The sequence below is a fragment of the Phoenix dactylifera genome, unplaced genomic scaffold (assembly GCF_009389715.1).
Source record: "Phoenix dactylifera cultivar Barhee BC4 unplaced genomic scaffold, palm_55x_up_171113_PBpolish2nd_filt_p 000478F, whole genome shotgun sequence".
NCBI classification, from domain to species: Eukaryota; Viridiplantae; Streptophyta; class Magnoliopsida; order Arecales; family Arecaceae; genus Phoenix; species Phoenix dactylifera.
This window is the reverse complement of record NW_024067899.1, coordinates 249,522-277,066: the sequence shown is the minus strand read 5'-3', so window position 1 is coordinate 277,066 and position 27,545 is coordinate 249,522. Positions and strand designations below refer to the sequence as shown.

Below are 27,545 nucleotides of genomic sequence, written 5' to 3'. Positions count from 1 at the left end.
GTATCCTATACGCATCATTGATCATAAGGAGCAGGTCCTGAGGCGACGTATCATCCCCTATGTGAAAGTTCAGTGGAGCAACCATTCGGAGAGAGAGGCCACATGGGAGCTTGAGGAGGATATGCGAGCGAGACATCCACAACTCTTTGACAATGCAGGTATGTAAATTTCGAGGACGAAATTTTAATAAGGAGGGGAGAATGTGATAACCGCCTCACTCCCAAGAGAAACGGAGGGGGGGGGGCATTACACCGTCGATGGTGGGCGGTTACAACCGCCCGCCTTTCCCAGCAATCAGAGGCTTCAAGAAGCCTCGATCGGTGGGAAATTTCATCATCCTCTTCCCTCTTCTTCACTGTCTCTCTCTCTCACAAACCTTCACGGTTGGCAGGATCCGGTGTTAGACCCACGCCGTCGGAGCAGAGGGCTGCATCGTCGGAGTAGGAGACGAACGATCCCCTTCAAAGCAGGTAAAGCCCTTCTTCATTTATTTTTTTTTTAAGATCCAGCTTAGAGATAAAAAAAAAAAAAGACGGGCGTCGGTCGGGGTGGCCGAGCAGCATCGGTCACAGGCCACGGCGGCCGCAGGCCGTCGGCCGCGAGCACCAGTTGCGGCTGCAGGCGCGGCCGGTGTCGCTGACCGGCCGGGGAGCGCCACCGGCTGTGGCTCAGGCCCTCCCCGAGTCCGATCTCCACTCCACGGGAGAAAGAAGGGGAGGAAGAAAAAAAAAAAAAAGAATAAGAGAGATGAAGAGGGGGAGGCAGACCGCGGCTACCGAGGCTGCCATAGGCGCAGCTGGTGCCGTCGGCCCCAAGCCGACCCTCTCCCGAGCCTATTCCCCTTCACAGGAGAAGGAAGGGGGAGGAGAAGATAAAAAAAAAAAAAAAGACTTACCAGTGGGTGATCCGCAGCCGCAATCGCGGACACCGGCCTCGGCCGTGGGCCGCGGGTCGTCGGCCGTGGGACGCGGGTCGCCGGCAGCGGGAGGCAGACGCGGCCGCGGGCCGCCGATGCGCCCCCGAGCACGACCACGGGCACGGCCGCGGGTGTGGCCGTGGGCGCCGCGGGCCGGCCGCCGGGCGCCATCGGCCGCTGCCTGTTCCTCCCGAGCTCGCCCTCCTCCCTCCATGGGAGAAGAAATGGGAAGAAAAGGGGGAAGGAGAAATCGGGAGAAGAGAAGAGGAGGAGAAGAAAAAGAAAGAAAAAAAAAATGGGAGAAGAAGGTTCGGGAAGGAAGAAGGAAGAAGGAAGAAAAGAAAAAGAAGAAAAGAAGAAAAAGAAAAGAAAAAGAAAAGAAAAGGAAAGGAAAAAAAAAAAAAGAAAAGAAGTGAGAGACCCTTAACGGGTCCGACCTAACGGGTCTGATCCGGGTACGGATCCGAACCTGTTAGGCTCAAATAAAAAAAAAAAGGGTTTAGCCAAATTTGATTAAAACCGAGCCCAGTCAGATTAGGCTAAGTCCGGACGAACCCAAACTATAAATTAGGTTAAATCCGAACCAAATTAAACCCAATTGAGTTGGATCTGAACCTAATTAAGCTGAGTTAGTCTCAGCAGACCCAAATTGAATATGAATCAAGCCCAATTCAAAACCAGTTTAACTAAATTGAGACCGAATTGACTTTGGGCTGACCCTGACTCAAGCCTAGATGAGCCACATTGACCCTGGACCAAAATTAAACTTAATTGGACTTGAAATTGAGCCCAATAACATAATCAGAAGACCAAATTGACCCGATAGGGCTAGACCCAATCAGGAACCGAGCCCAATTCTTTAATTAAAGACCCAATTGACCTACGTGAACCCAATCTGGTTCTAAATCGAGGCCAAGGGCTCTAAATTAAATAAATTAGACTTGAGATCCAAGCAAGTAAATTCATGTTATGATAAATTAGAAAATTATAAAATAAATAGAGAATAATGCGACCCTTATGTGATTTATTTAGGTGATCAAGGATTTGTCACCCGGACGTAAGAAATTGGAAAGCATATTGCAGTAAGTAACCTTGGCACTGATCTTAAAGTTTTTAAATTACTGTTTATTCATCATTATGAAAATGTATTGCTTATGATATATTTTCCTCAAAATTAGGATCAAGTATATGATTGCATGTGATACATGAATTTGATTAAAGAGCATCCTTCATGAATATTTGATGATGTATGAGTTATGAAATTATGATTATGTTAAACTGTATGAAAAATGATATTTGAGGCATGTTTATGCATTTTAAATTATATAATGCCATTTATCATTTTCAAACCTATTTATGATGATTATGATTTATGAAAGAAAAAGAATATGATTTATGAACTTTCAGATAGCTATGACCACCTCTAGAAATAGAGGCCAGTCGACACCCTGGAGCTAGCATCCAAAGAATAACAGGCCCTCTGCCAACGGGTTAAAGTTGGTAACGAATAACAGAATTAGTCGACTAAGATTAACAGGCCCTGTCACGGGATTATAGTGACCATAACAGCACATCCATCTGAGAGTATGTTTTATAAAGTATGGATAAATGGCAATATTTTTATATGACTTGCATTATCATGATTATAAACTTTTATGGATAGAACATGCATTGCTTTATGACCTGATTTGTGTATATCATCTATGATGACCCAAAGATTGATTCATAGATTGATTTTGATGATCACAAAACCTTGAAGTATAGATACTAATGTTTATGTTGCAAGGAGAAAGATATTTATTTTGCAAGGAACATAGCAAGTTGGAAGAACACAAGAAGGCCTCCAAAGCTCTCAAGTTGGAAGAAAGCTACAATTTATTGGCCCAAGCTTAAAGTTCAAAGGATTCAAATTGGAGGAGTAAAATCAAAAGAAAAATTCAAAAGAACAGTCTTCGAGTCGACTCCAGTGGAATTCGAGTCGACTCCGGAGAAGTATGAGTCGACTCCGGAGAAGTATGAGTCGACTCCTAGGAGTCACAGGCAGAAAAGTCAGAGAGCAGTTTTCGGGTCTGAGATTCGAGTCGACTCCAGTAGAACGCGAGTCGACTCCGATGGTTGGTAGGTCGACTCCAAAGAAAGCAAGAGTCGACTCTCAGCGGAACACAAGGAAAAAGTCAGAGAGCATTTTTGGGACTCTGAGATTCGAGTCGACTCCCGCATTGCACGAGTCGACTCCGAGACTCCGCGACCATCAACAGACAGAAAACCAAGTTACTGCCTCTGAGATTCGAGTCGACTCCCAGACAGCTCGAGTCGACTCCAAGGCAGCGCTACACCAAGATGGCAGAAGGCTGTGTTTCGCAAACTGAGAGCCGAGTCGACTCCAAGGAAGTTCGAGTCGACTCCAAGACTGGACGAGCCAAAAGACAGAGGATCGGGAGTTCGGGCTCTGAGATTCGAGTCGACTCCCAGGACAGTCGAGTCGACTCGAGAGGACAAAATTCAAAATTGGATCCACGGACTTCAGTGGATGAGCCGACTCCGAAATTGCCAAGTCAGCTCCAGAAGTTGGCGAGTCGACTCCGGGTTAAGACGAGTCGACTCCCAGTCGAGGATGCACCATAATTCAAATTTGGAACAGTGGCCGAGTCGTCTCCAGTAAAGCACGAGTCGACTCCTGCAACAGGCGAGTCGACTCCTGATCGCGCGAGTCGACTCCGATCCCAACGGTAATATTGTCAGGAAGTGCAGACTGTGTCCAACGGCTCTATTTTTGTCTCTAACGGCTAGATTCTTGTTTCCACGCCATCTAAAGCTATAAAAACAAGAGGAGAGCTAGGGGAGAAGGCATGGAAGTGGGAGAGATCATCTAGGAAAGAGATCTCAAAGAGATTACAAAGAAAATCTCCCACAAGCACAAAAGGGCCATCCAAAATGAAATAGAGAGAAGAAGAGCATCCAAGTGAATCCGAAAGCTTCCTCTCCATCCGTGTGCTGCCTCGGGGATCCTCTACTTCATGCCAAATCAGAGGAGGATCAAGTAAAGAAGAAGCCGAGCTCCTCCATCTTCAAAACTCGTTTGAGGGCTTCTCTTTACTCTATTTGTTTATATTGTCATATCTGCTTGTTTAAGAAGCTTTGATTTGTTTTTATTCTTTGTTTTAATATCTTGTAACTTGATTCAATCAAGGGATTGAATCAAGGGTGTAAAGGTTTGTTGGTGAGCCAAAGGAAAAACCAACGGTGTAAGGTTTGTTGGTGAGCTAAAGGGAAAACCAACGGGATTAAGGTTTGTTGGTGAGCCAAAGGGAAAACCAACGGGATTAAGGTTTGTTGGTGAGCCAAAGGGAAAACCAACGGGGTATAGGTTTGTTGGTGAGCCGAGGATAAAACCAACGTGTAAGGGTTTGATTGTGATCCCGGGAAAACAATCGGAGTGGTTCTAGTCGGTGAGCCTGGGAAAACCGACCGAGTTCGTTGTGCGCTCGTAAAACAACAAGTTGGGTTGTGAGCTTGTAAAACAACCGACTGTAATCTGTAGGATTATAGTGAAATTCCCAAGAAGTCTTGGGGAGTGGATGTAGGTGCTGGGGTGCACCGAACCACTATATGTTTGCTGTGTTTGTAATGCTTTTTGTCATTATCTAACTCACACACTTACTCACTTAGATAAATTGCTTGCTTAACTATTATCCGCGAATTCTTTAGTTGCAAGCATACTCAATCAAGTCACATTCTATACATCAAACTGTCGCTAAGTTTAACTTTCACTGCGCATATATACAACTTAGCATAATTAATCAAAAAGTGCTAGAAGTAGCTTAAAAGTTTTAAAAGACCCAATTCACCCCCCCCCCCCTCTTGGGTTGTATCTACTGGGCAACAAGTGGTATCAGAGCAGGTGCTCAAATATTATTTATAGTCTTAACCGACTAGAGCCAAAGACCATGACAACTCAAATAGATAGTTTTCTAGGAGAAGGACAATCAATTAATACACCTCCACTATTTAATGGCATAAACTATACACATTGGAAAATACGCATGCGCATCTTTATTCAATCACAAAACTATTACTTATGGAAAATCATAATAAATGATCTTCACATACTCTCTCAAACTTTTAATGAAAAGGACTTAGCACAATTGAATGCTGATGCTATGAACATATTATATTGTGCTATTCAAGAAACAAAGTTTAATGAAATTTCTGCATGCTTATCTGCTAAGGAGATCTGGGATACTTTAGAAAATATTTATGATAAATCTCAGATTAGCTCTCATGTGCTTCAATTACATTCTAACAATGAGACTGCAGAAAAAGGTGTTGAATCTCCCACCTCAGTCGAGTCGACTCCAAGTATTTCAGAGTCGACCCTCAAGATAACCAAGTCGACTCCAATACGGTCCGAGTCGACTCCGAGGCAAATCAGCTTCCTAAAGACAAAGAAAAAGAGGAAGCAAGAAGAAAGGAAGAAAGAGATAAAAAGGAAGAAAGCCTTGACCAAGAAAGAGTCAAGCCAGAAAATAAAAGTTAGGAGCAACAATGATGATATTAGCTCCAAGAAACTACAAGAGGTAACGGATTTGTGCTTTATGGCACAGGAAGACAAGGTAAAATCTGAATCTACTTTTACCTCAAATGATTTTCAAGACGAATTCTCTTATGATGAATTATTAAATGCTTTTCACGATTTGTATAGTGAATGTAGAAAATTAGCTGTAAAGAATAAAAATCTTAAGAAACTAAATCTGAAAATTTCAAAAGAAAGAAATTCTAATGATGAAATACAAGAGAAACTAAATTCTGAAAATGAAAGCTTAAGCTCATTTTCAGAAGAATTAATTCAGAAAAATTATAGCTTAATTAGAAAAAATCAAAACTTAAGTAAAGAAATTAATCAATTAAAATCTTTTATTAACAAATTCACCGTAAGCTCAGAACGATTGAAAATGATGTTTGAAAGCCAATATGTTGCTTATGATAAATCAAAACTTGGCTTGACTCATTTACTTAACAATAAACCTCTAGAGAAAAAGGTTATCAATTCACCATGCAAACCATTAAATAAGATAACTTATCTCAAACATGAAAAGAATGGGAATAACAACTTTACCTATCGTTCTAGTATAATTAAATCAAATGGTAAAGTTATTACTATTAAACAGATATGGGTTCCAAAAGGAACCATATGTCCTAACTCTCAAGGACTCAAGCAAGCTTGGGTACCCAAAATGAGAAAATGAGGATGTACACATAGGTGTACCAAGGTACCTATGGAACATAAAGAAACTTAAAAAGTTATTAACAAAAAAAAAAATAATAATGAAATCAGTAATTCTTGCATCTCATCATTATTTGTGCTTTAGTATTTGATATGATTTGCTAGTAGTGATCAATTTTGTGATATAGAAAATACTTTTGGAAATATAATCAAATCTCTTCATTTTTTAGTATACTTTACTCACTATTGGATAAGTTGCTAAATGATTAATCAATTTATTAAGAATAACTCTATGAATTCTCTATATGCTTGATTGAGAGTTATTATCCATGGCATTATTGTTTATTGATCATAGATATGATAATGTGTACTTGGTATGCTTTTGAATATATACACTATGAATACCAAGAAACCATCCTTGGCATATAAAATCAACTCATGCTAGTATGTACTTAATCTCAAAAGACCTTGCCATAAGCTTACTTAGATTATCTACTTAAAGGTCAAAGTTTTGCTATGCATGCTAACTAAGGAAACAAACAAAAATCATTTCTAAATCTAAAGATGTTGTTTCCATCTCCAAGTTTTTCAAAAGCTTACATTGGATTTATTCTTGAAAAATAAAACTGAAGTATTTTTCTGTATTTACTAAATCTTGTAAAAGTGGTTCAAATGATAAAGGTTTCCAAACTGTGAAGATAAAGAGTATCATGGCACAGTGTTGAAAACCAAAATCCTGATAAAGGTTATACAGAAAATAATATTAAATCCAATGATTTCAGCACCAAGGACACCATAAGCAAAATAGGATTAATAGAATTCTTGAAGAAATGAAAAAGACAATTATGTATGATAGTCATCTACTTATAATTTTTAAAAGACTATCATCACTGCTTGTCATACATATGATTTCTATTTTTGATGAAAATTTTGATCTTCTGAAAAATGGAAAATGAACCATTGCATATCTTTCATATTTTTCAGTCGTACATGTTATGCTTGATATGCTCTTATGAAAATAATGCCAAATCTGATAGAGATATGTCTATCCTTGGATATCATTCATCAAGCAATGCATATAGAGTATTCAATGAAAAGTTTTTAGTTGCAAAAATATCAAGGTATTTTATTCTTTATGAGACTAATGATTTATTATCAAGATACTAAAATTAAATTATGTATGGTTAATCTTTTACATATAACAATCTGAAAAACTTGTTAATAATTAGAACCAACTTGGATTTTTCAGATATGCTCTTAATAAAGAAAAAGTGATGACTGTTAAAAGACTAAATCAAGAAAAAAAAATGAAATAGATCTTGATAAGTTTCTTGCATAATTAAAAGTAAAAATCACCATTATCATTTGTTTGCTTAATGAGCTTTATTCTCTATCAAATGAATGTGTAGAATGCACTCCTATGTGGTTATTTCATTAAAAGGTAGATCTATGTTAAATAACCACCATATTTGAAAATACTCATTACAAATATGATAAAGCAATATATGGTTTGATACAAGCATCAAGAGCATGATATAAAAGCTTAAATAACCTTTTTGATAGAAGGTAATAGTGATAATTCTTTGCATCAAAAAATGTGTGACACCTCACTCGCTCAAAGTATACATTAATGACATCATTTCTGGTTCTACTAATGAAGAGTTATATTGCAAGGTGAGTTTGAAATATGTATGATGAATGAATTAACATCTTCTCTCAAACTCCAAATTAAGACAAACAGGAAAGGGGATCTTCATTGACCAATGTTAGTCCACAAGAAAACTCTCATAGAAGATTGGCATGAAGAAGGTATGTCTATGACCCCATCTTATAGAATTTGAAAAGAATGAGCAAAATAGATCTACTGTTTAAAGCTGTATTGAAGCATGATAGAATAATTATTTTATCATACAGCTAGTAGACCAGGTTGTATGCTCATTATGTGACCTTGTGCAAGACATCAATCTAACTTTAATGAATCATATTTTATTGATAAACAAATAAATCATAATCTGAATTGTGATAGAAACAACTGTTTAAGATAAGTTGATTAAAACTTAGCTAGCGTGCCTTATTGAATAAAATCTAAACTAAATTGATTTTGAAAATAAGAAATTGATTTGACCTTGATAAATATACCTATTGCCTCACATGCTTGTCCTTGAACCATCTGATTTAATGAAACTATCTCTTTAGTTCAAGTGATATGTGCTTGCTTATATTTAGGGAATCTCTTGAGTAAAGTGACTCAACATGCAACTATTGTCATATCTTATATTGAGTCATCTAGTTAAAAAATATATATGTTGGATGAATGCTTTGTATCTTAAAGAAACTAATAACCTTCCTTCAAGAAAGAAAAATGAGAAATTTCAACTTGAAGGATATCTTCATGTAAGATACACTAAACATTCACATGCAAACAAGAGAGAGGATCTTCTTCAGCCAAAAGCTCACACATAAGAAATCTAGTTTGGCTTGAAGAACATACAATGAATAGGTAACTTTAGATACCTTTCTCACAAATTAATTGAGCTAAGTCAATAACTTAAATCCTATTATGGCATGATTAAATTCTTTAATTATTAATTTTTAATATCATGTCTATATGTGTATTGACTGACTTATACTTTTAGAAATTGTTTCATGGTTTGCTCAATCTAAAATATTTCTATGGCTGTATCATAACCATGAAATACACAAGTATATGATTAAAACTCTGATTTAGAATGACTTGTGAGAAGCTACGAATTCTTGGGCATAATGAAAATAGTGTTTGCATGATATACCTCTATACGATATATTTCGTTATTTTTTTATTCTGCTCTTTCATGTAGATTACTTGAGAATAACAAAAAGAGAGAGAGATAAAGAAAAGAAAATGGATATTATTCAAGAGAAGTAAAATCCAAGTAAAGGCAAACACTTCAACCTTAAGGAAAAGCAAAACAAACTTAATATATTCGACACATTTGTGAGACTTGTGTGAGCATTCTTTTGGAAGGGATAAAATCCATAATTAATTACACTTAAACAGGGAGGTTTTGAAGTAAACATTTTAACCTTTCTATATTGCTCATCATAGGGATGGTGCCAATGGGGAGGCTAGTGGTAGTACCCGGCACTATTTGACCCAACTATTCGGTGTAGGGCATATTAGGGACGGCACAAGAGGGAGGCTAGTGGTAGTACCTCGTGCCCCTTCCCAACTCCACCGGATAGGGAGTAAATAGAGTACAGAGCATAAGAAAGTAAAAATGAAAAACAAAGTAAATGAAAGTATACAAAAAAAAATCAATTCAAATTTTTAGTCACATGGAAACACACTTTAAGGATGAAATCAGTGCAAAATTATATTTAAATAGGGGGAGTTTATTTAAAAAGAATTGATTTTGATACTTGACATGCTTGTTCTTAATATTTTAATGTATGACTTAACACACACTATATTTTGCATGTGGCATGATATTTTAAATTATGGGTTCTCAATATCTTTTGTAGTACCCCATACTTGGACAACTTGATTGAATGTTTGAAATACTACATAACATTTTTTGCTTAGTTTTATTGAAAAGAAATTTCAGATTTATTGTTAGCAATCATCTCTAAAATCTGAAAGTTGAATAAAGAAGAAGAGAAGGATATCTCTATTTAGGGAAAATAAACTTTATTTTATCCTTCAACTTGCCTAAATTTGGTATATAATGTTCAAATTCGTACCAAAACTCAACATTTAATACAAAGATTCTGAATATGCTCTTATATGTTTGAAATATGTATTTTCAATCGTAATCATTTAAGATGAGCTATAATGTGGAAGATACATATCTCAAAGTATGAGTTTGAGAGCCTCTATTGAAAATCCTATGTAATTCAGAATCTGATTTTGTATAAAAACTTAAACTAAATGTGATTTTTAAATAAAGTCTTACTTTACGAAAAACAGAATTAATTTCCTTTGGTGATTGCTCCGATACGCATCCGAAACATATCATTTCTTATCTTCAAAGTATACTAATATCGATTCAAATGATGTGTCTTTCGATGATCTTGATTGCAAACAAAAATTTCTAAATATATGATTTTATTTTGATATTAAAAAGATTTATTGTGCTTCATGAAAAACTATGATTAAGAAATTGAGTTCTAAAAATATATATATTTCAATAATCATCTATATGTTTTTCTCTCCTACATTATTAAACACTTCTATCAATAGAGTGAATGATCTTAAAGCTAGAAATATTTCAGCTCACTCAAATGATTCTAAAAGAAAGAAAATGTAAATGCGGTTGAAAGAAACTAAGCTTCAAATGAATCATTTTCTGATTAATATTTCTATACATTTTCTCTAAGATTATGAGAAAGCATAACTTGTTCGTAAAGGATTAGAAAGAGTAATTACTACAAATTTTGGAATAATACTAGATTACTCTACATTCTTGATATTACAGAATTTCAGTGTTATTCACGTTTATCACTAAAGTCTGAAATTCAACAATTAAAATGATTAAAGAAGAATGCATCTTTTGAGGGGGAGCTTTAGATATTCAGTATCCTATCCCAAAGACACTTTATTTTGATGCATACTTTGAATTTTATGGATTGATTTTGATGAACCTCCTTATATTGCAAGACATGCTTTAATTACCTTGAGATGAGTTCTATAAAGGTTGTCTTATCTCAAACCTTGAGTCTTATGAAAATAAGCTGAAACTTATACAAAATACAATTTTGAGATTGACAATCTTATTGAACATTATCTTAGGATTCTAAACTCTTAAATGGAATGATCAATTGAGGGGGAGAAAGAAAATTTCAGAAGGAAAGGTCTTATGGAACTTAATTACATAAATCTATAGGAGAGGGAAAGAATACTAAATGAAAAGTGATCCTAATACTCTCCAATATGTATCATCTGAAATTTAAATCTGAAAATCTTTATGATATACCTTGAGGCATGTCATTTGGTTAATATATCTTCTGCACAAATCATGAACCAAATTGCAATTCAAATAGTTGATCTTAAGAGCCTCTAATTTAATGAAAAAATGGAAGAATAACGTGTTAAATTTTCTTGAGTATCTCGTAGAAAATCTATTTTGGAATTCACTAATGAGTCCTAATTGGCTTGCTCTTTAGAACTTCAATATTGTGCCAATTCATATTTTTATTTTATGTATCAAATTATGCTTATTTTCTAAAGAAATAAAAGAAAGTCTTTAAAAGAGCTCAAAGATGTATCAAAAATTGCATAAACTCATATTTTGGTATTTGTGCCCCAATGCTCCTATTATCATAAAAGAACTTTGAAGTCATTAAGAAAATTAATTAAATTGCTCTCATGGTTGATAAAATACTTAATAGATTGGGCAAAAGGTCTTAAACGAACAAGCTTTCATACTCAGTGAAGAGAGGTTAGATTTCCACTCATGTTTTTCCTTGAATATCATTTGTAGTACTTCTTGAATTAACCTAAGGAAGATTCCACCTACACTTGATTAGAAAACTATCTGTGGTATCAAATTAGAAAACCTCTTGAATTCACACTCGATGTGTTCTGCTCTGATCTTTGTACTTAATGTTTCACTATCTTTTTGATGTTGTCAAAAAGGGGGAGAAATATCTAAGTATATGCTATATACTCAGAATGCTTTATTACTTTGAATTGAATACAAATCAGCTTAAAATTTAAATATGTTGATTGTGTTAAGCTGATTAAATCTAAAGCATTATCATGAAGTATGTTTTTAAATATATATGTTTTTCCACTTCATGCTACTTAGCTATGTATTACTTCTAGAAATCAATATCTTTTATATTGCATATACTCCAAGTTTTGTCATCATCAAAAAGGGGGAGATTGATGACCCAAAGATTGATTCATAGATTGATTTTGATGATCACAAAACCTTGAAGTATAGATACTAATGTTTATGTTGCAAGGAGAAAGATATTTATTTTGCAAGGAACATAGCAAGTTGGAAGAACACAAGAAGGCCTCCAAAGCTCTCAAGTTGGAAGAAAGCTACAATTTATTGGCCCAAGCTTAAAGTTCAAAGGATTCAAATTGGAGGAGTAAAATCAAAAGAAAAATTCAAAAGAACAGTCTTCGAGTCGACTCCAGTGGAATTCGAGTCGACTCCGGAGAAGTATGAGTCGACTCCGGAGAAGTATGAGTCGACTCCTAGGAGTCACAGGCAGAAAAGTCAGAGAGCAGTTTTCGGGTCTGAGATTCGAGTCGACTCCAGTGGAACGCGAGTCGACTCCGATGGTTGGTAGGTCGACTCCAAAGAAAGCAAGAGTCGACTCTCAGCGGAACACAAGGAAAAAGTCAGAGAGCATTTTTGGGACTCTGAGATTCGAGTCGACTCCCGCATTGCACGAGTCGACTCCGAGACTCCGCGACCATCAACAGACAGAAAACCAAGTTACTGCCTCTGAGATTCGAGTCGACTCCCAGACAGCTCGAGTCGACTCCAAGGCAGCGCTACACCAAGATGGCAGAAGGCTGTGTTTCGCAAACTGAGAGCCGAGTCGACTCCAAGGAAGTTCGAGTCGACTCCAAGACTGGACGAGCCAAAAGACAGAGGATCGGGAGTTCGGGCTCTGAGATTCGAGTCGACTCCCAGGACAGTCGAGTCGACTCGAGAGGACAAAATTCAAAATTGGATCCACGGACTTCAGTGGATGAGCCGACTCCGAAATTGCCAAGTCAGCTCCAGAAGTTGGCGAGTCGACTCCGGGTTAAGACGAGTCGACTCCCAATCGAGGATGCACCATAATTCAAATTTGGAACAGTGGCCGAGTCGTCTCCAGTAAAGCACGAGTCGACTCCTGCAACAGGCGAGTCGACTCCTGATCGCGCGAGTCGACTCCGATCCCAACGGTAATATTGTCAGGAAGTGCAGACTGTGTCCAACGGCTCTATTTTTGTCTCTAACGGCTAGATTCTTGTTTCCACGCCATCTAAAGCTATAAAAACAAGAGGAGAGCTAGGGGAGAAGGCATGGAAGTGGGAGAGATCATCTAGGAAAGAGATCTCAAAGAGATTACAAAGGAAATCTCCCACAAGCACAAAAGGGCCATCCAAAACGAAATAGAGAGAAGAAGAGCATCCAAGTGAATCCGAAAGCTTCCTCTCCATCCGTGTGCTGCCTCGGGGATCCTCTACTTCATGCCAAATCAGAGGAGGATCAAGTAAAGAAGAAGCCGAGCTCCTTCATCTTCAAAACTCGTTTGAGGGCTTCTCTTTACTCTATTTGTTTATATTGTCATATCTGCTTGTTTAAGAAGCTTTGATTTGTTTTTATTCTTTGTTTTAATATCTTGTAACTTGATTCAATCAAGGGATTGAATCAAGGGGTTAAAGGTTTGTTGGTGAGCCAAAGGAAAAACCAACGGTGTAAGGTTTGTTGGTGAGCCAAAGGGAAAACCAACGGGATTAAGGTTTGTTGGTGAGCCAAAGGGAAAACCAATGGGATTAAGGTTTGTTGGTGAGCCAAAGGGAAAACCAACGGGGTATAGGTTTGTTGGTGAGCCGAGGGTAAAACCAACGTGTAAGGGTTTGATTGTGATCCCGGAAAAACAATCGGAGTGGTTCTAGTCGGTGAGCCTGGGAAAACCGACCGAGTTCGTTGTGCGCTCGTAAAACAACAAGTTGGGTTGTGAGCTTGTAAAACAACCGACTGTAATCTGTAGGATTATAGTGAAATTCCCAAGAAGTCTTGGGGAGTGGATGTAGGTGCTGGGGTGCACCGAACCACTATATGTTTGCTGTGTTTGTAATGCTTTTTGTCATTATCTAACTCACACACTTACTCACTTAGATAAATTGCTTGCTTAACTATTATCCGCGAATTCTTTAGTTGCAAGCATACTCAATCAAGTCACATTCTATACATCAAACTGTCGCTAAGTTTAACTTTCACTGCGCATATATACAACTTAGCATAATTAATCAAAAAGTGCTAGAAGTAGCTTAAAAGTTTTAAAAGACCCAATTCACCCCCCCCCCCCCTCTTGGGTTGTATCTACTGGGCAACAATCTATAAAATGTTTTATTTTACATCAACTGTTGGCTTTTTAATCACTGCATTGGCATAATTGTACTTGATCCAATAAGATAGTACCTGGTTACTTACTGAGCTGTGTAGCTCATACCTTTTTATCTATTTTTTTCCTACAGATGATTAAGACCACTAGGAGCAGGGAGCTTGATGTTATTCAGGGTTGGGGTAATTGAAAATGTTATGTAATAATCAGATTTTAGAAGCTCTGTACTGTTCCAACTTCATGAACAATGTTATGATATTAGTAAATGAAACTATTTATTTTTATTATGAAATTTTATGTGGCTTCGTGTTATTGTGTGCATAAGATAGCAATAGCACGGCCGTGTCATGATCCGGATTTGGGGCGTGACATTTTGTAACAACCCAGGACCTCACCCAAAATAGCTAGCCGGAAGTTATTGTTTAGGTTCCTTGATCCTGTATAAGTACCCAAGATCTACCCAGCGAATAACCGATGTGGGACTAAACACACGCCCGCACGGGTCCTCACATACTCCCCCCGTTCAAGCCCTGACGTCCTCGTCAGGCTAAGGGTTCAAATCCATTCAAATCTAATCACAAACACCACGATCGGTCCGTGGTCAACCCCAATGGATCCGTGCTGCAGTGTCCCCTAGTCCACATAAGTTATGGGCCGGGTCCGCTCTGATACCATTTGTAACAACCCAAGACCTCACCCAAAATGGCTAGCCGGAAGATTATTGTTTGGGTTCCTTGATCCTGTATAAGTACCCAAGATCTACCCAACGAATAACCGATGTGGGACTAAACACACGCCCGCACGGGTCCTCACAGTAGGACTCACCATCATTCCCTTGAGCGAATCCATCATTGGATTATGCAATAGCTGTTTCGAGGTGCATGAATAGAGTTTGGAGTGCTTTGAGATCCATGCAGAATGATCCAACGGTTGACATCACTAAAGAAGATTAATCATTCTTTCGCATGAAAGATACCACCCGAAACCAATCTGAAGGTACTCCTTGGCCGCCAGATTTGAACCACCTTCCATATTATAGATTCTATTGTGTTACAAGGAACGAACTTGATTCTTCCCTTTCTAGAATGTATCACATTTTTATTTTCTTTATTTAATCTTGCTATGTTGAACTCACATTCTCTTTTCGAAAGAGCCTATTTTTGCTATGATTCAGACAAATTTAGAGATAATTTGAGCTATTGGATATAATTTATTATCTCTAAACTTCTTAGGCACCAAAAAGTATATGATTTAAGACCATTGACCTATAAATCAAGTGGTCGAAAAAATATACATTATTTCATATTTTTTAAACTGTCCAATTTTTTTATCACTTGATGCATATGCTGAAGATCTCTAAGTCATATGATTTTTAGTATGGAAATAATTTAACAACTCTAGTTATTAGTGTGGGGCTCCATCGTTCTATCTAGATCTGACCAAAGATCAAATTTGAGTGAAGATCCACTCAAGTGTACCCAAATCTCTCTCTCTCTCTCTTTATATATATATATATATATATATATATATATATATATATATATATATATATATATATATGCGCACATATATACACATAGAGAGAGAGAGCGAAAAGTAAACTTCGTTATATGACTCAAGTGGATCTCCACTCGAATCGGATCAGCTTTAGATCGAACAAGGGAGGTTCCACATTGATGATCCGAGCCATTAGATGTGATCTACTATCTTTATATTATTTACTTATCAAAAAATTTATGATTTGGAGACTTCTAGCCTACGCGTTAAGTGTTAAAAAAACTTGCTTATCAAACCAACTCTGTAAGCTATATCAAGCCTTGTGCAGGTTAAATACCTCAAGCTACCAACTATTCTCTTGAAGTATCTAGGATCCATAGCTGAATCATGATATTTTCTGGATAGTTTGGTTCCAACTTCAACTAGAGTATGCACAGGATTGCAGTCAAAAATATTAAACTTCTTCAAAATTTCTACAGCATACCTCTTTTAACAGAGAAAATTTGTATATTTGCTTAGCACAACCTCAACCCAATAAATTACGACATCATTACCAAATCGGACATATCAAATTCTTTCACCACTGCTCACTTGAATTCTTCAATCATGCTAAGGTTGTTTCCTGTAAAAACTAAGTCATCAACATAAAAGGCACACAATCAGTACATCATTGGAAACTCCAATTTTCACATATAAAGCATACTCATACAAGCATTTTTCAAACCCATTTTCTTGGAAGGACATATATTAATGCACTTATTCTATACTCTTGGAGCTTGCTTCAACACGAATAAAGTTTTTTTTAAACCAATACACTTTTCCTTCACTCCCTTTCTTCATGAAATTCAGCGGTTGTTTGACATATACTTCTTCATCAAGTGGACCATTCAACAATGCTAACTTTATGTTTATTTGATGAATCTTCCAGTACTTTTGTGCAGGTAAAGCAATAAATAATCTAACAGTTATATTCTGGCAATTGGAGAAAAAAGCTCTTTGATAATCAAGTTTAGGACGTTGCTCTTAGCCCTTTGCTACCACTCGCTTTGTATCATTCAACTTCACCACTTTGTTTGATTTTTCTCTTGAAAACCCAGTTCACATCAATCGCTTTGTGTCCTCATGGAATACTTTTGAGTTTCCACGTATCATTTCTCTGTATCTCTTCATTCATGGCTTCCACCCATTTGTCACTTTTGGCCATTTCTTCATAAGAGGATCATAATCTGCAAATATCATAAAGTGAACTAATTCTTCATCATCATTAATTGTATCCTCATCTATAACCTCAAATTCTCTTAGCCGTATGTATGGTTGTCGCACTCCTCCTGGCCTCTTATTAAGTGGGGCTTGCATCATTGAAGCTTCAACTAAGGGGGCAGCTTGTGTCTCTCTATTTGCAGTGGGGATTACATCTTGAGGAGCTTCATCTTCAATTTCAATTAAAGTGTGGATTTTGTTGCAAGTATTGCTATGTTGCTTCATCCCAATGCTACATGCTTTCTTCATAAAAGATGACATCTCTACTCAAAATCATTTTATTCGTAGTAGGATTGTACATTTGTACAGCTTGTACCCCATGGCAGAATTTGTAGCCAATAAATACAACCTTCTCTCCTCTATCATCCAGTTTTCTCCCTCCTTCACTAGGAACATGAACATAGGCAATCGAGCCAAATAATTTGAGATGCTTTACACTTGGCCTGAATCCACTCCAACCATCTTCCAGTGTGACATTTTATACAAAGCTCCTGGTAGATCTGTTCAACAAATAAACAGCATATGAGATAAATTCAGCCCAAAAACTATTTAGCATAACTTTGGCCTTTAGCATGCTCCTGGTCATGTCCATGATGGTCCCATTCTTTCTCTCAACAACTCCATTATGATTTGACATGTGAGGAATGGTGATTTCATACTCAATTTCTTGATCTGCATAATAGTCCTCAAATTCTTTAGAAGTGTATTCACACCCACTATTAGTTCTTAAAATTTAAAAACATAACCACTTTCCTTTTCAACTAATGCCTTGAAATACTTGACATTATCAAAAACTTCAGGTTTTCTCTTCAAAGAATAAATCCATATTTTCCTACTAAAATTTTCTATGAAGTAAGAAAATATCGATTCTTCTCAATGGATGGAGCATTCATTGAACCACATGCATCGGAATGCACTAATACTAGTGGTTTTGGGACACGCCGGACATTTACTCCTAAAAGTAGGCTTCTTTGCTGCTTTCCAAAAACACATCCCTCACAAAATTATTCAGGATAATCTATCATAGGTAGGCTCTTCACCATATATTTTTTGGCAACAAATTTGGTCTCCGAAAAATTTAAATGACCAAATCTAAGATGCCACAACCATGACTCATCTTTTACAGTAGCACTCAAGTAACGATAAACATGACTCTTAATTTCTACTAGAAACATGCAATTCTTTGACAATGGAGCCTTTAGATACCTCTATCATCATAAATGGCAAGCAATATGCTTATTATCCCACTGCATATCATACCCCATTTCAATATATTATCCTGGACTGAGTAAATTACGCTTCGTGGCAGGAATAAAAAACACATCAGAAATACATGAATGATTACTATTTTTTAGTTGAATAAAAATCCTCCTTTTACCTATTACTGGCACCATATTGTCATCTACAAATCTGACTACAGTCCACACTGATTCATCCAAATCAACGAACAACTCCTTGCTTCTGGTCATGTGGTTGGTGCAGCCAGTGTCAAGGAACCAAGTATCTTTGCCTCCATCTTCCTCTTTTGAAGAAACGAGCTTATTCTCCAGACTGATCTTCTTTTTGAAATCTGCACTCAGATGCGTAATGCCCATAAAGATAACATTTATAGCATTTAACATTTAGCTTGTCGACCATCATCCATGTCCTCTTTGCGAGCATCATTGACCTGAGTCAGATTGGTGACCATCTGATTAGTAAAAACTCATTCCTTCTATTTATTATACCATAACCATGACCATGAGTGCTTCTACCACCACATCCTCTACAATTACCTCGCTGGCCTCTACCACGGCCTCTACTATTTCCATAGCTTTTCAGCACCAATATCATCATTGCTTGCATCCGATCCCTAACTCAACCTCGACTCAGCTGAATCAAACCAACGGTAACTGGTTACATGGGAGGGATGCAAAACCCGGCCGAGCGGCGAGATTAGGTCGGCGCCGTCGCGAATCAATCGGCGAAGCATGCAAGGATTCCCAGAACCCTCGCCCCTTTTCCTTTTTCTCATCCCGTTTCTCTCCCTCAAATTCCTTTCTACCTCCTCAACCCTTGACCTTGCGCCAGCCTCTTTCTCCTTGCTGGATTCCAAGCATTGAGTTTCTATTCCAATCCCGGTAAGCTCGTGTCGGAATTCTTTATCTTTTTCTTCTTCTCTCTCTATTCCACCCTCTGAAGGCTTGCACATCGACATCACCAATTTTTTCCCCTACTTCCAACCATCGCTCATCTTGCCGGCAGGGTGGCCGGACATTGCGACTCACTCGAGCGGCCGATCTAAGCCAAGCCGACCGCCAAATCCCTTATTTTCTTGGTCGAGAAGTCCCTGTTCTGGAACTGCCCTGTTTTGACCCTTCTCCTTCCTCCCATCGCCATCATGTCTGACGCCGCCGGTGGATCCTCCGCCTACCTATGGTGTCATCGTAGATGGGTCCCAACCCCCTCCTCTTCATTTCCCTCGTCCCTTTCCCTCTCACACTTTTTCCTTTCTTTTCCTCTTTTTATTATTATTATTATTATTATTATAATGAATGAATCATCCGTAACCGACATGAGTGCACTCAAAACAAAAAAAATAATAATAATAACAAATTTCAAAATACACTAGATGGTCCCTCCTCCCCCAGTCATAAGGTTTCCCCACAGTGGTTAGCCACATAGGAGGCTATCTAATCTGCTGTCCCGCTTGCCTCTTGATACACATGCTTGGCGTGCAGGGCCGTCCTCCTTCACCATCTTTCGAATATTTCTAAATAGCGGATGGTATGTGGGAGACCTTACGGATCTGATCCTAATTTTGAGAAGATGAACCGCCTCAAACCACAGCACCTAGAGACTTTCCTTGGTTGCTAGAGGCGTGGATCACTGGTTCTTTAATGATAGAAGAGAACAAGAGCCAAGCGGAAATAGGCTCTTCTTCCTTATGGCCTAGGATTCTTAGGGACGGCGGCTTACGTGCATGAGAGGAAGTGAAGAGAAGAGAATAGGGTTTTCAGGGAGAAAGGAGTATCATCTAATTTCATTCCCCATGCACAAAAGACGTGAGTGTATATATACATGGTTAATCATGACCCAAATTCAAAAACTCCCCTAGGCTAAACCACGTGAGAAAGCACTCAACCCAAGCCCATGTACACCCATAACTTGCATGCTCTCTCTCCCTTTGAGCCTAAACCTAGCCCAATAATAGTTAGCCACCTCAAGACCCAAGTACTTAAGTCTCAAGTAGGTAGAAGACCAAATCCCGTCTCTACCTAAATCTGAAACAGACCAGGGGTCGACCCTTTAACAGCATGAGTCGACCCTTGCTCTTCAGGAGTCGACTCTTTAACAGCATGAGGCGACCCTTGCTCTTCAGGAGTCGACTCTTTAACAGCATGAGCCAACTTTTGCTCTTCAGGGGTTGACTCTTTAACAGCATGAGTCGACCCTTACACTGTTTCCTCTGCAGTTTTTTGCATTCCTTGCTTTGGATGCACCACACTTGTGCCCACAATCTCCACCTTGGTGCTCCAAAGCCTCCGCAAGCTCTACCTGGTTCGTCAACCCCATCAATCCCACACAAGAGAGAAAACTATCCCATGGAAAAATCTCCGTAAATGCATCCGACTGGTTCTTCTTCGTATGAACTTTCACCAGCATCACTTCACTATCCTCCACTAACTCTATGATCCTGTGGTACCTCATGTCTATATGTTTTGTGCGAGCATGATAGACTGGATTCTAAACCAATTGCAGAGTACTCTGACTGTCGCTATGCAGCACCACTGTACTCTGCTTCACCCCCATCTCCTAAATGAGTCTCTTCAACCAAAGAGCCTCCTTGACAGCCTCTGTGATCCCTATGTACTCGGCCTCTGTGGTGGATAAGGCCGTGATAGGTTGAAGGGTTGATCTCCATGAAATCGGTCCACTAAATATGTTGAACACATAACCTGTAGTAGACCTCCTCGTATCTAGATCACCTGCAAAATTTGCATCCACAAACCCTTCCAATGGACCTGAAAACTCCCTTAAGGCATTGGAGTTCCTCCCATGTCCATCTTGCTGCTCAAAAGTCAGACCAAGCTTCCGAGTTCCTTGTAGATATCGAAATATCCACTTTAGTGCCTGGCAGTGCTCCTTCCCCGAGTTTGCCATGTACTTGCTCACCTGGCTCAATCATGTGCTATGTCTGGCCTACAACACACCATAGCATACATCATGCTGCCCATGGCACTGGCATATGGAACTCTATCCATGTACTCTTTCTCTTCATCTGTCTGGGCGGACTGCAACTTCGAAAGAGACATGTGGCTTGCAAGCGGTGTTCCAACCGATTTGGATTTATCAATTCCAAACCTAATCAAGACCTTCTGAATGTATCCTCCCAATGACAAGTGGAGGACACCCTTGCTTCTATCTCTGCAAATCTCCATTCCAAGAATTTTCTTGGAAGGACCCAAATCTTTCATCTCAAATTCAGCAGACAATACTGATTTCAGCTCATTCACTGCATTGATACTCCTGCTGGCAATGAGCATATCATCCACATATAGAAGCAAATATAGAGTATTCTCCTCATTCACATCCTTCACATAGACACAATTATCATGCTCACATCTGAAAAATTCAAGGCTAAGAACAAAGGTATCAAACCTCTTATACCACTGTTGGGGTGACTGCTTCAAACTGTAGAGAGATCTTTTCAGTAGACACACCTTTTCTTCCAACCTCGGCTGTCTGAAACTAGCTGGTTGCTGCATGTATATCGTCTCCTCTAGGCTCCCATGTAAAAACGCCGTCTTCACATCCATCTGCTCCAATTCCATATCATACTGTGTTACCAAAGACAACAACACCCGAATTGAAGCATGTCGGCCGGGCCGCCCACGGCCCGGCACGGCCCGGCTACAGTACCGGGCCGTGCCTGGCACGGCCCAATTAAGGGGGCCGTGCTGGGTCACGGGTTTCTGGCCCGCGGGCCGAGCCCGGCACGGCCCGCTTCGGGCCTGGGCCAGCATGGCCCGCTCTTGGCCCGCGGGCCAAGCACGGCACGGCCCATAAGGGCCTAGGCCGGGCTGGCCCGCGGGCCTGGCCCGGTCCGGGCTTGGGCCGGGCCAGGCACGGCCCGTCTCCATAAAAATTAATGCTTCATAAATTTTTTTAATAAATTAATACATATTGAAAACTAAGGATTTATTAATATAAAGCCACCTTAATGATGGGGGGTTTGGCATAGACCCCTACCAGTTTATTAATTTAAATCAAAATGGTACATGAAGGGAGGTTTGGACCTTGGTCTGACCTCCAGAATACAATAAGAAAGGACCGAGGTTTGGACCTTCGTCTGACCTCCAGAATACAATAAAAATGTACAATTATAAAAAATTAAGAAATCTTACTAATCATCAGTGATTCAGTGAATCAGTATTCACTCTTCAGTAGTGTTTGTATCATCATCATCAGAGGATGTTGTATTATGTCCACCTTTATCTTGAAGTCTTGCCTCAGCATCCAACCAATCTTTGAAGCAGAGAAGCATCTCCACCGTTTCGCCCGTCATCCTACTTCTCTTTTCGTCAAGAACACGCCGACCTGCACTAAAAGCGGATTCTGATGCTACCGTGGACATCGGCACAGCTAAAATATCACGTGCAATTGCAGACATAACAGGATATTGATTTCTAACACTCTTCCACCAAGATAATACATCTAGATTCTCTATTTGATTTTCATCATATGCAGACTGAAGATCATTTCGTAAATAAAATTCTAGTTCACTACTTAAAGATGAAGAAGATGAAGATAAACTTGAAGAAGAAATAGAGGTTTGTACGGAAAATCTAGATCTACGAATTTTTTCATCATATATAGCATAAATATCATAAAGAAGTTGTTTTACCTCATTTTTAGCAGGTTCAGGATCTTGATTCATATTTTCACAGTATGCATCAAGTAAAATTAGCACGCCATTTAATTTAACTCTAGGATCAAATACAGCAGCTAAGTTATGCATAGGACATATCTTGTCCCAATACTCATTCCATTTAGATTCCATTAGGTCAATAATAGGCATTAAAACATCATCATATCTATGTTCTGCAAATTTTTGACTAATTATATATGCTTGTTGTAAAAATGAACATGAAGTTGGATAATAAATACCAGAAAGAACATTGGTAGCATTATAAAAACTAAGCAAAAAATCTTCCAAAATTTTTTCTTTATTCCAATCAGTTTCAGTCAATGTAAAGCCTAATCCACGATCATTAATATATGCACTTAATAAGTTTTTATATGGGTATGCATCATGTATCATGCTATATGTTGAGTTCCAACGAGTAATTACATCAAGTTTAAATTTTTTAAAACGTTTACCATGATTTATACATAGTTCCTTAAATTCTTGAAGTCTTAATCTTGAAGCATGAATAAAAGAAACTGCATTTCTAATTTTTGAAATCACATCTTGAATCATGCCCATGCCATCTTGAACAGAAAGATTTAAGATATGACATGCACATCTAATATGCAATAAATTTCCATCTAACATGGGATGCAATGAGTCTTTTAATAATGCAACAGCAGAATTATTATTAGATGCATTATCAAAAGTAATAGACATAATTTTATCATTAATATTATATGAACATGCAGTTTGATAAATGACATTTGAAATTTGTTGCCCAGAATGTGGAAAATCAAAAGCACGAAAAGCAAGAATACATTTATTTAATTGCCAATCATTATCAATATAATGAGCAGTAATGGCAATAAAACAATTACTACCTATAGATGCTGACCAAATATCAGAAGTTAATGAAATTTTTACATTTAAAGTAGAAAGTGTTTCAATTAAACTTTGTTTCATTGCTAAAAAGTTAGTCATAGCTACTCTTCTAAATGTACGCCTACTAGTTCTTTTGTAAGCATGTTGTAGGTTTAATTGAACATATTCTTCAAAATTAAAAGATTCACATAAACTAAAAGGTAATTCATCCTTAACTATCCATTTTACAAGTGCTTTTCTTTGATTTTCATGATTATATGCAAAATTACCTACAAGTAATCCCCCTTGTATATTAAGGGTACTTTGAGTTTGAGCATGAGAATCATGCATCCTATGACTCTCTTGATGTCTTTTTAAATGCCCTGTTCCCCCACTACTACTACAACTATAAAGTTTGGCACATTTTTTACATTTAGCTTTCCAGACTCCATCAACCATAACTCTATCAAATTCATTCCATACAGCACTAGTCCTCTTACGAGAAGAGGTTTGATCTCCACTCGGTTCACTAGTTCTAGAGGAACTAGGAACATGGGGTTGGGGATTAGTTTCTTCTCCCTCAGAAACAGGAGGAATGCCAAACTGACTTTCCTCAAAAGATGACATATCTAAATTGATGAATTCAAAAAATAAAAACTAACCACAAGGAGGAATTGAGTAGAGGGTCGGAGGGCAGAGGCAGAGCCGAGATTCTGAGCTTCCTCTTGTGCTCTCAACAGGAGTGACCTTCTCTTCTTAACAGGAACCTCCTCTTGTGTAGCACTTGAACACTTGCTAAATGCAAACTAAAAATTAAATTGCTATAAGAGCACTTTAGAAGAGAGAAATAATAGTAGTAGAGAAGGAGAGAATAGTTGGTTTGGTGTGGTAAGAATGAGGGAGGAAATGGCTATTTATAGAAGCCCAAATTTTTTTTTCCCAAAATACCCCTCAATTTAGCCGTTTTTGGACTGTTGGGAGGGGCAAAATTGGAATTTTTCCAAAATAGCCGTTGGAAACGGCTATTTTTCTCCCCCCCTCTCCAGCTGGCACGGCCTGTCTCGTGCCGTGCCCGGCCCAGCCCGCCAATAGACGGGCCTGGGGCCGGGCCGGGCAACTGTTCCGTGCTGAACGGGCCGTGCCCGGCACGGCCCGTTTAGACCTCGGGCCCGGTGGGCCTGGGCCGGGCCGGCCCGGCACGGCCCGATGCCCAACTCTATCATGTCGCACTACCGGAGAGAATATCTCTATGTAGTCCATCCCTCTCTCTGTGAATACCCCTTGGCTACTAGCCTTGCCTTGTACCTAACTCCACTTTGCTCTGAAGGCACCTCTTTCTTTGTGAAAACCCATTTAAAACCAATGGCCTGAGTACCTTCCGGTAGATCCACAAGCTGCCATGTCCCGTTCTTCTCAAGAGACTGCATCTCTTCCATCATGGCTTGAATCCATGATTCCCTTTCTGAGCTCTCCATGGCTTCTTCAAATGTCTCTGGATCTCCATTTGCAGTGATGAGAGCATAGGATATGGTCTCATCAATGCCATACCTGACAGGCTTAAAGATGATGCATTTTTGCCTGTGCGATGCAACTCCCCTGACAAAGTCCCTCAAACTAGAACTCTATGGCTCTACCTGCACCTCTTCCTGGACTAATGGCCGTCCTAGCTGGTCCTCCACATGTGTGGGAACATGCCTACCAAATTTCATCTCAAAAGAAACACGTTTCGAGGTAGAATTTGAAGGAATATCATCTACTAGTGAGTGCTGTCCACTGCTGCCCTGTCCAGCCTTTTGCGCTTCATCTGCTACTCCCGACCTCTTCAGGATGCTCTCTTCATCAAAGATAATATTTCTACTGATGGTGGACCTCTGTGAATGAGGATCCCACAGCAAATAACCCTTGACCCCTTGTGGATATCCGATGAAGACCATCTTCTGCGAATTTGAATCAAGTTTGCTTCTTTCGGTTGCCTCCACTAATGCATAGGCCGGGCAACCGAATACCTTTAGTGGCCAAGCTCCACCTTCTTCCCACTCCAGATCTTCTCTGGAATGCCTCCATCATGCTTTCTATTGGGGGACCTGTTAACAAGAAAACAAGAGAAAGTTATCGCATCACCCTAAAATATTTTGGGAAGTGATGTCTGCAGCCTCAAACTCCTAGCCTTCTCCGTCAATGTACGGTTCATCCTCTTGGCCGCACCATTCTGTTGGAGAGTCATCCTCACTATGAAATGGCGTTTGATCCCATTCTCCTCACAGTACCTTCTGAACTCAAAGCTTGTGTACTCCCCTCCATTGTCAGACCTCAGGCACCTCACTGACTGCCCTGTTTTCTTTTCAACTTCAGCCCTCTAGGATTTAAACCGAGCAAACACCTCTGATTTTTCTCTAATCAGATAGACCCATACCTTCCTAGAGAAGTCATCAATGAAGGTCAAAAAATACCTTGCTCCACCTCTAGCTGAAACAGGCGCCAGTCCCCAAATATTTGAGTGAACTAGCAGTAGAACACCTTCACTCCGCTTGAAACTGTTGGCAAACTTTACCCTATGTTGTTTGCCATAAATGCAAGGCTCACATATGTCATTTCCTTCCTTTTCAACTACTAGAATCAGACCTCTCTTACCGAGTTCCTTGAGCCCCCTGTCGCTCATATGACCCATCTGATAGTGCCACAGTTTGTAGGCCAACTGCTTCTCCTGTGCTGCCGCCAACACCTCTGCACCATCTATCACCACTGAGCCTTCCATCTCATAGAGATTATTGGCCATCCTTCTACCCTTCATCACCACCAAGGCCCCCTTAGTGATCCTCAAACAGCCGCTGCCCGGTTGGCTACCAAAAGCACACCCGTGCTTCTCCAAGTAGCCAATGAAATCAGATTTTTCTTCAACTCCGAGACATGCTTGACATTGGTCAATGTTCTGATGACTCCATCATACATCCTCACCTTAATGGTGCCTACCCCAGCAATCTTGCAAGGATGATCATCACCTAAACTCATACTTCCTCCATCGGTTTTCTCATAGGTATCAAACCACTCCGGATGTGAAGTGTAGTGATGCGGACATGTTGAATCCAATTTCCACCGACTGTCTTCCTTCATGTGACCATCTAAAACAACCAGGATATCATCTCCATTGTCTTCAGATGTAAGAGCACCACCATGACTAGCCGAACCACCCTTGGAAGAGTTCTTTTCCTTCTCAGATTTCAGCAAAGGATAATTTCTCTTTATGTGACCAATCTGATGACACTTGTAGCACTTCCAAGCCTTCTGCTTGCTCCGAGACTTAGATCTGCTCTTAGACTTCTCTCTAACCCTTTTCCGAGGCCTCCCTTGCCGCTCATTAACAGCAAGAACTTCTGAGTTAGAACTCGCCTTGCAAATCTTCTCCCTTTGCTCATTAGACCGAAGAACACCAATCACCTCTTCATAATTCATGGTGTTTTTTCCATACACCAGGGTAGTGATCAACCCATCATATGATCCTGGGAGAGAACACGGTAGTAGAAGGGTCCTATCTTCTTTCTCAATCTTCACATCAAGGCTCATGACCTCCGAGCAAACTTGATTGAACTTCTAAATATGAGAAATCAGATCTCCTCCCTCCGGCATCCGCAGACTATACAACTGTTTCTTCAATCATAGTTTATTTGTCATGCTCTTGCCCATGTAGGTGTTCTCTAACCTCTTCCATAGCCCTCTGGTCGTTGTCTCTGAACAAATCTCAGGTAGCACCTGATCAGCCAAGCACATACGAATCGTGCTAAAAGCAATCTCTTCTAACTCCTCTCAGTCTTCCAAACTAATCCTTTCCGGTTTTTTTCTAA

General features: G+C 39.2%; 2 protein-coding genes and 1 long non-coding RNA gene across 4 annotated transcripts; 1 reads left to right on the top strand and 2 right to left on the bottom strand.

Moving 5' to 3' along the window:
* The first annotated feature begins 255 nt into the window (after positions 1-255).
* Positions 256-14,487, top strand: LOC120106145. Of its 2 annotated transcripts, XR_005508372.1 has the most exons (4): positions 256-320; positions 392-470; positions 1,949-1,998; positions 14,329-14,487. It is a non-coding gene; the product is annotated as an uncharacterized LOC120106145 (long non-coding RNA). The 2 variants fall into 2 exon arrangements; XR_005508371.1 differs by lacking the exon at positions 256-320 and having other exon boundaries at positions 368-470.
* Positions 14,488-20,747: 6,260 nt separating this feature from the next.
* Positions 20,748-21,095, bottom strand: LOC120106146 (secreted RxLR effector protein 161-like). Its single transcript, XM_039119040.1, has one exon. It carries the CDS (start codon positions 21,093-21,095, stop codon positions 20,748-20,750), a length of 348 nt encoding a protein of 115 aa, XP_038974968.1.
* Positions 21,096-25,714: 4,619 nt separating this feature from the next.
* On the bottom strand, positions 25,715-26,482 carry LOC108510954 (uncharacterized mitochondrial protein AtMg00300-like). Its single transcript, XM_039119039.1, has 2 exons — positions 26,157-26,482; positions 25,715-25,790 (listed from the first exon to the last, which is right to left on the bottom strand). Exons 1-2 carry the CDS (start codon positions 26,480-26,482, stop codon positions 25,715-25,717), a joined length of 402 nt encoding a protein of 133 aa, XP_038974967.1.
* Between the last annotated feature and the right edge of the window lie 1,063 nt (positions 26,483-27,545).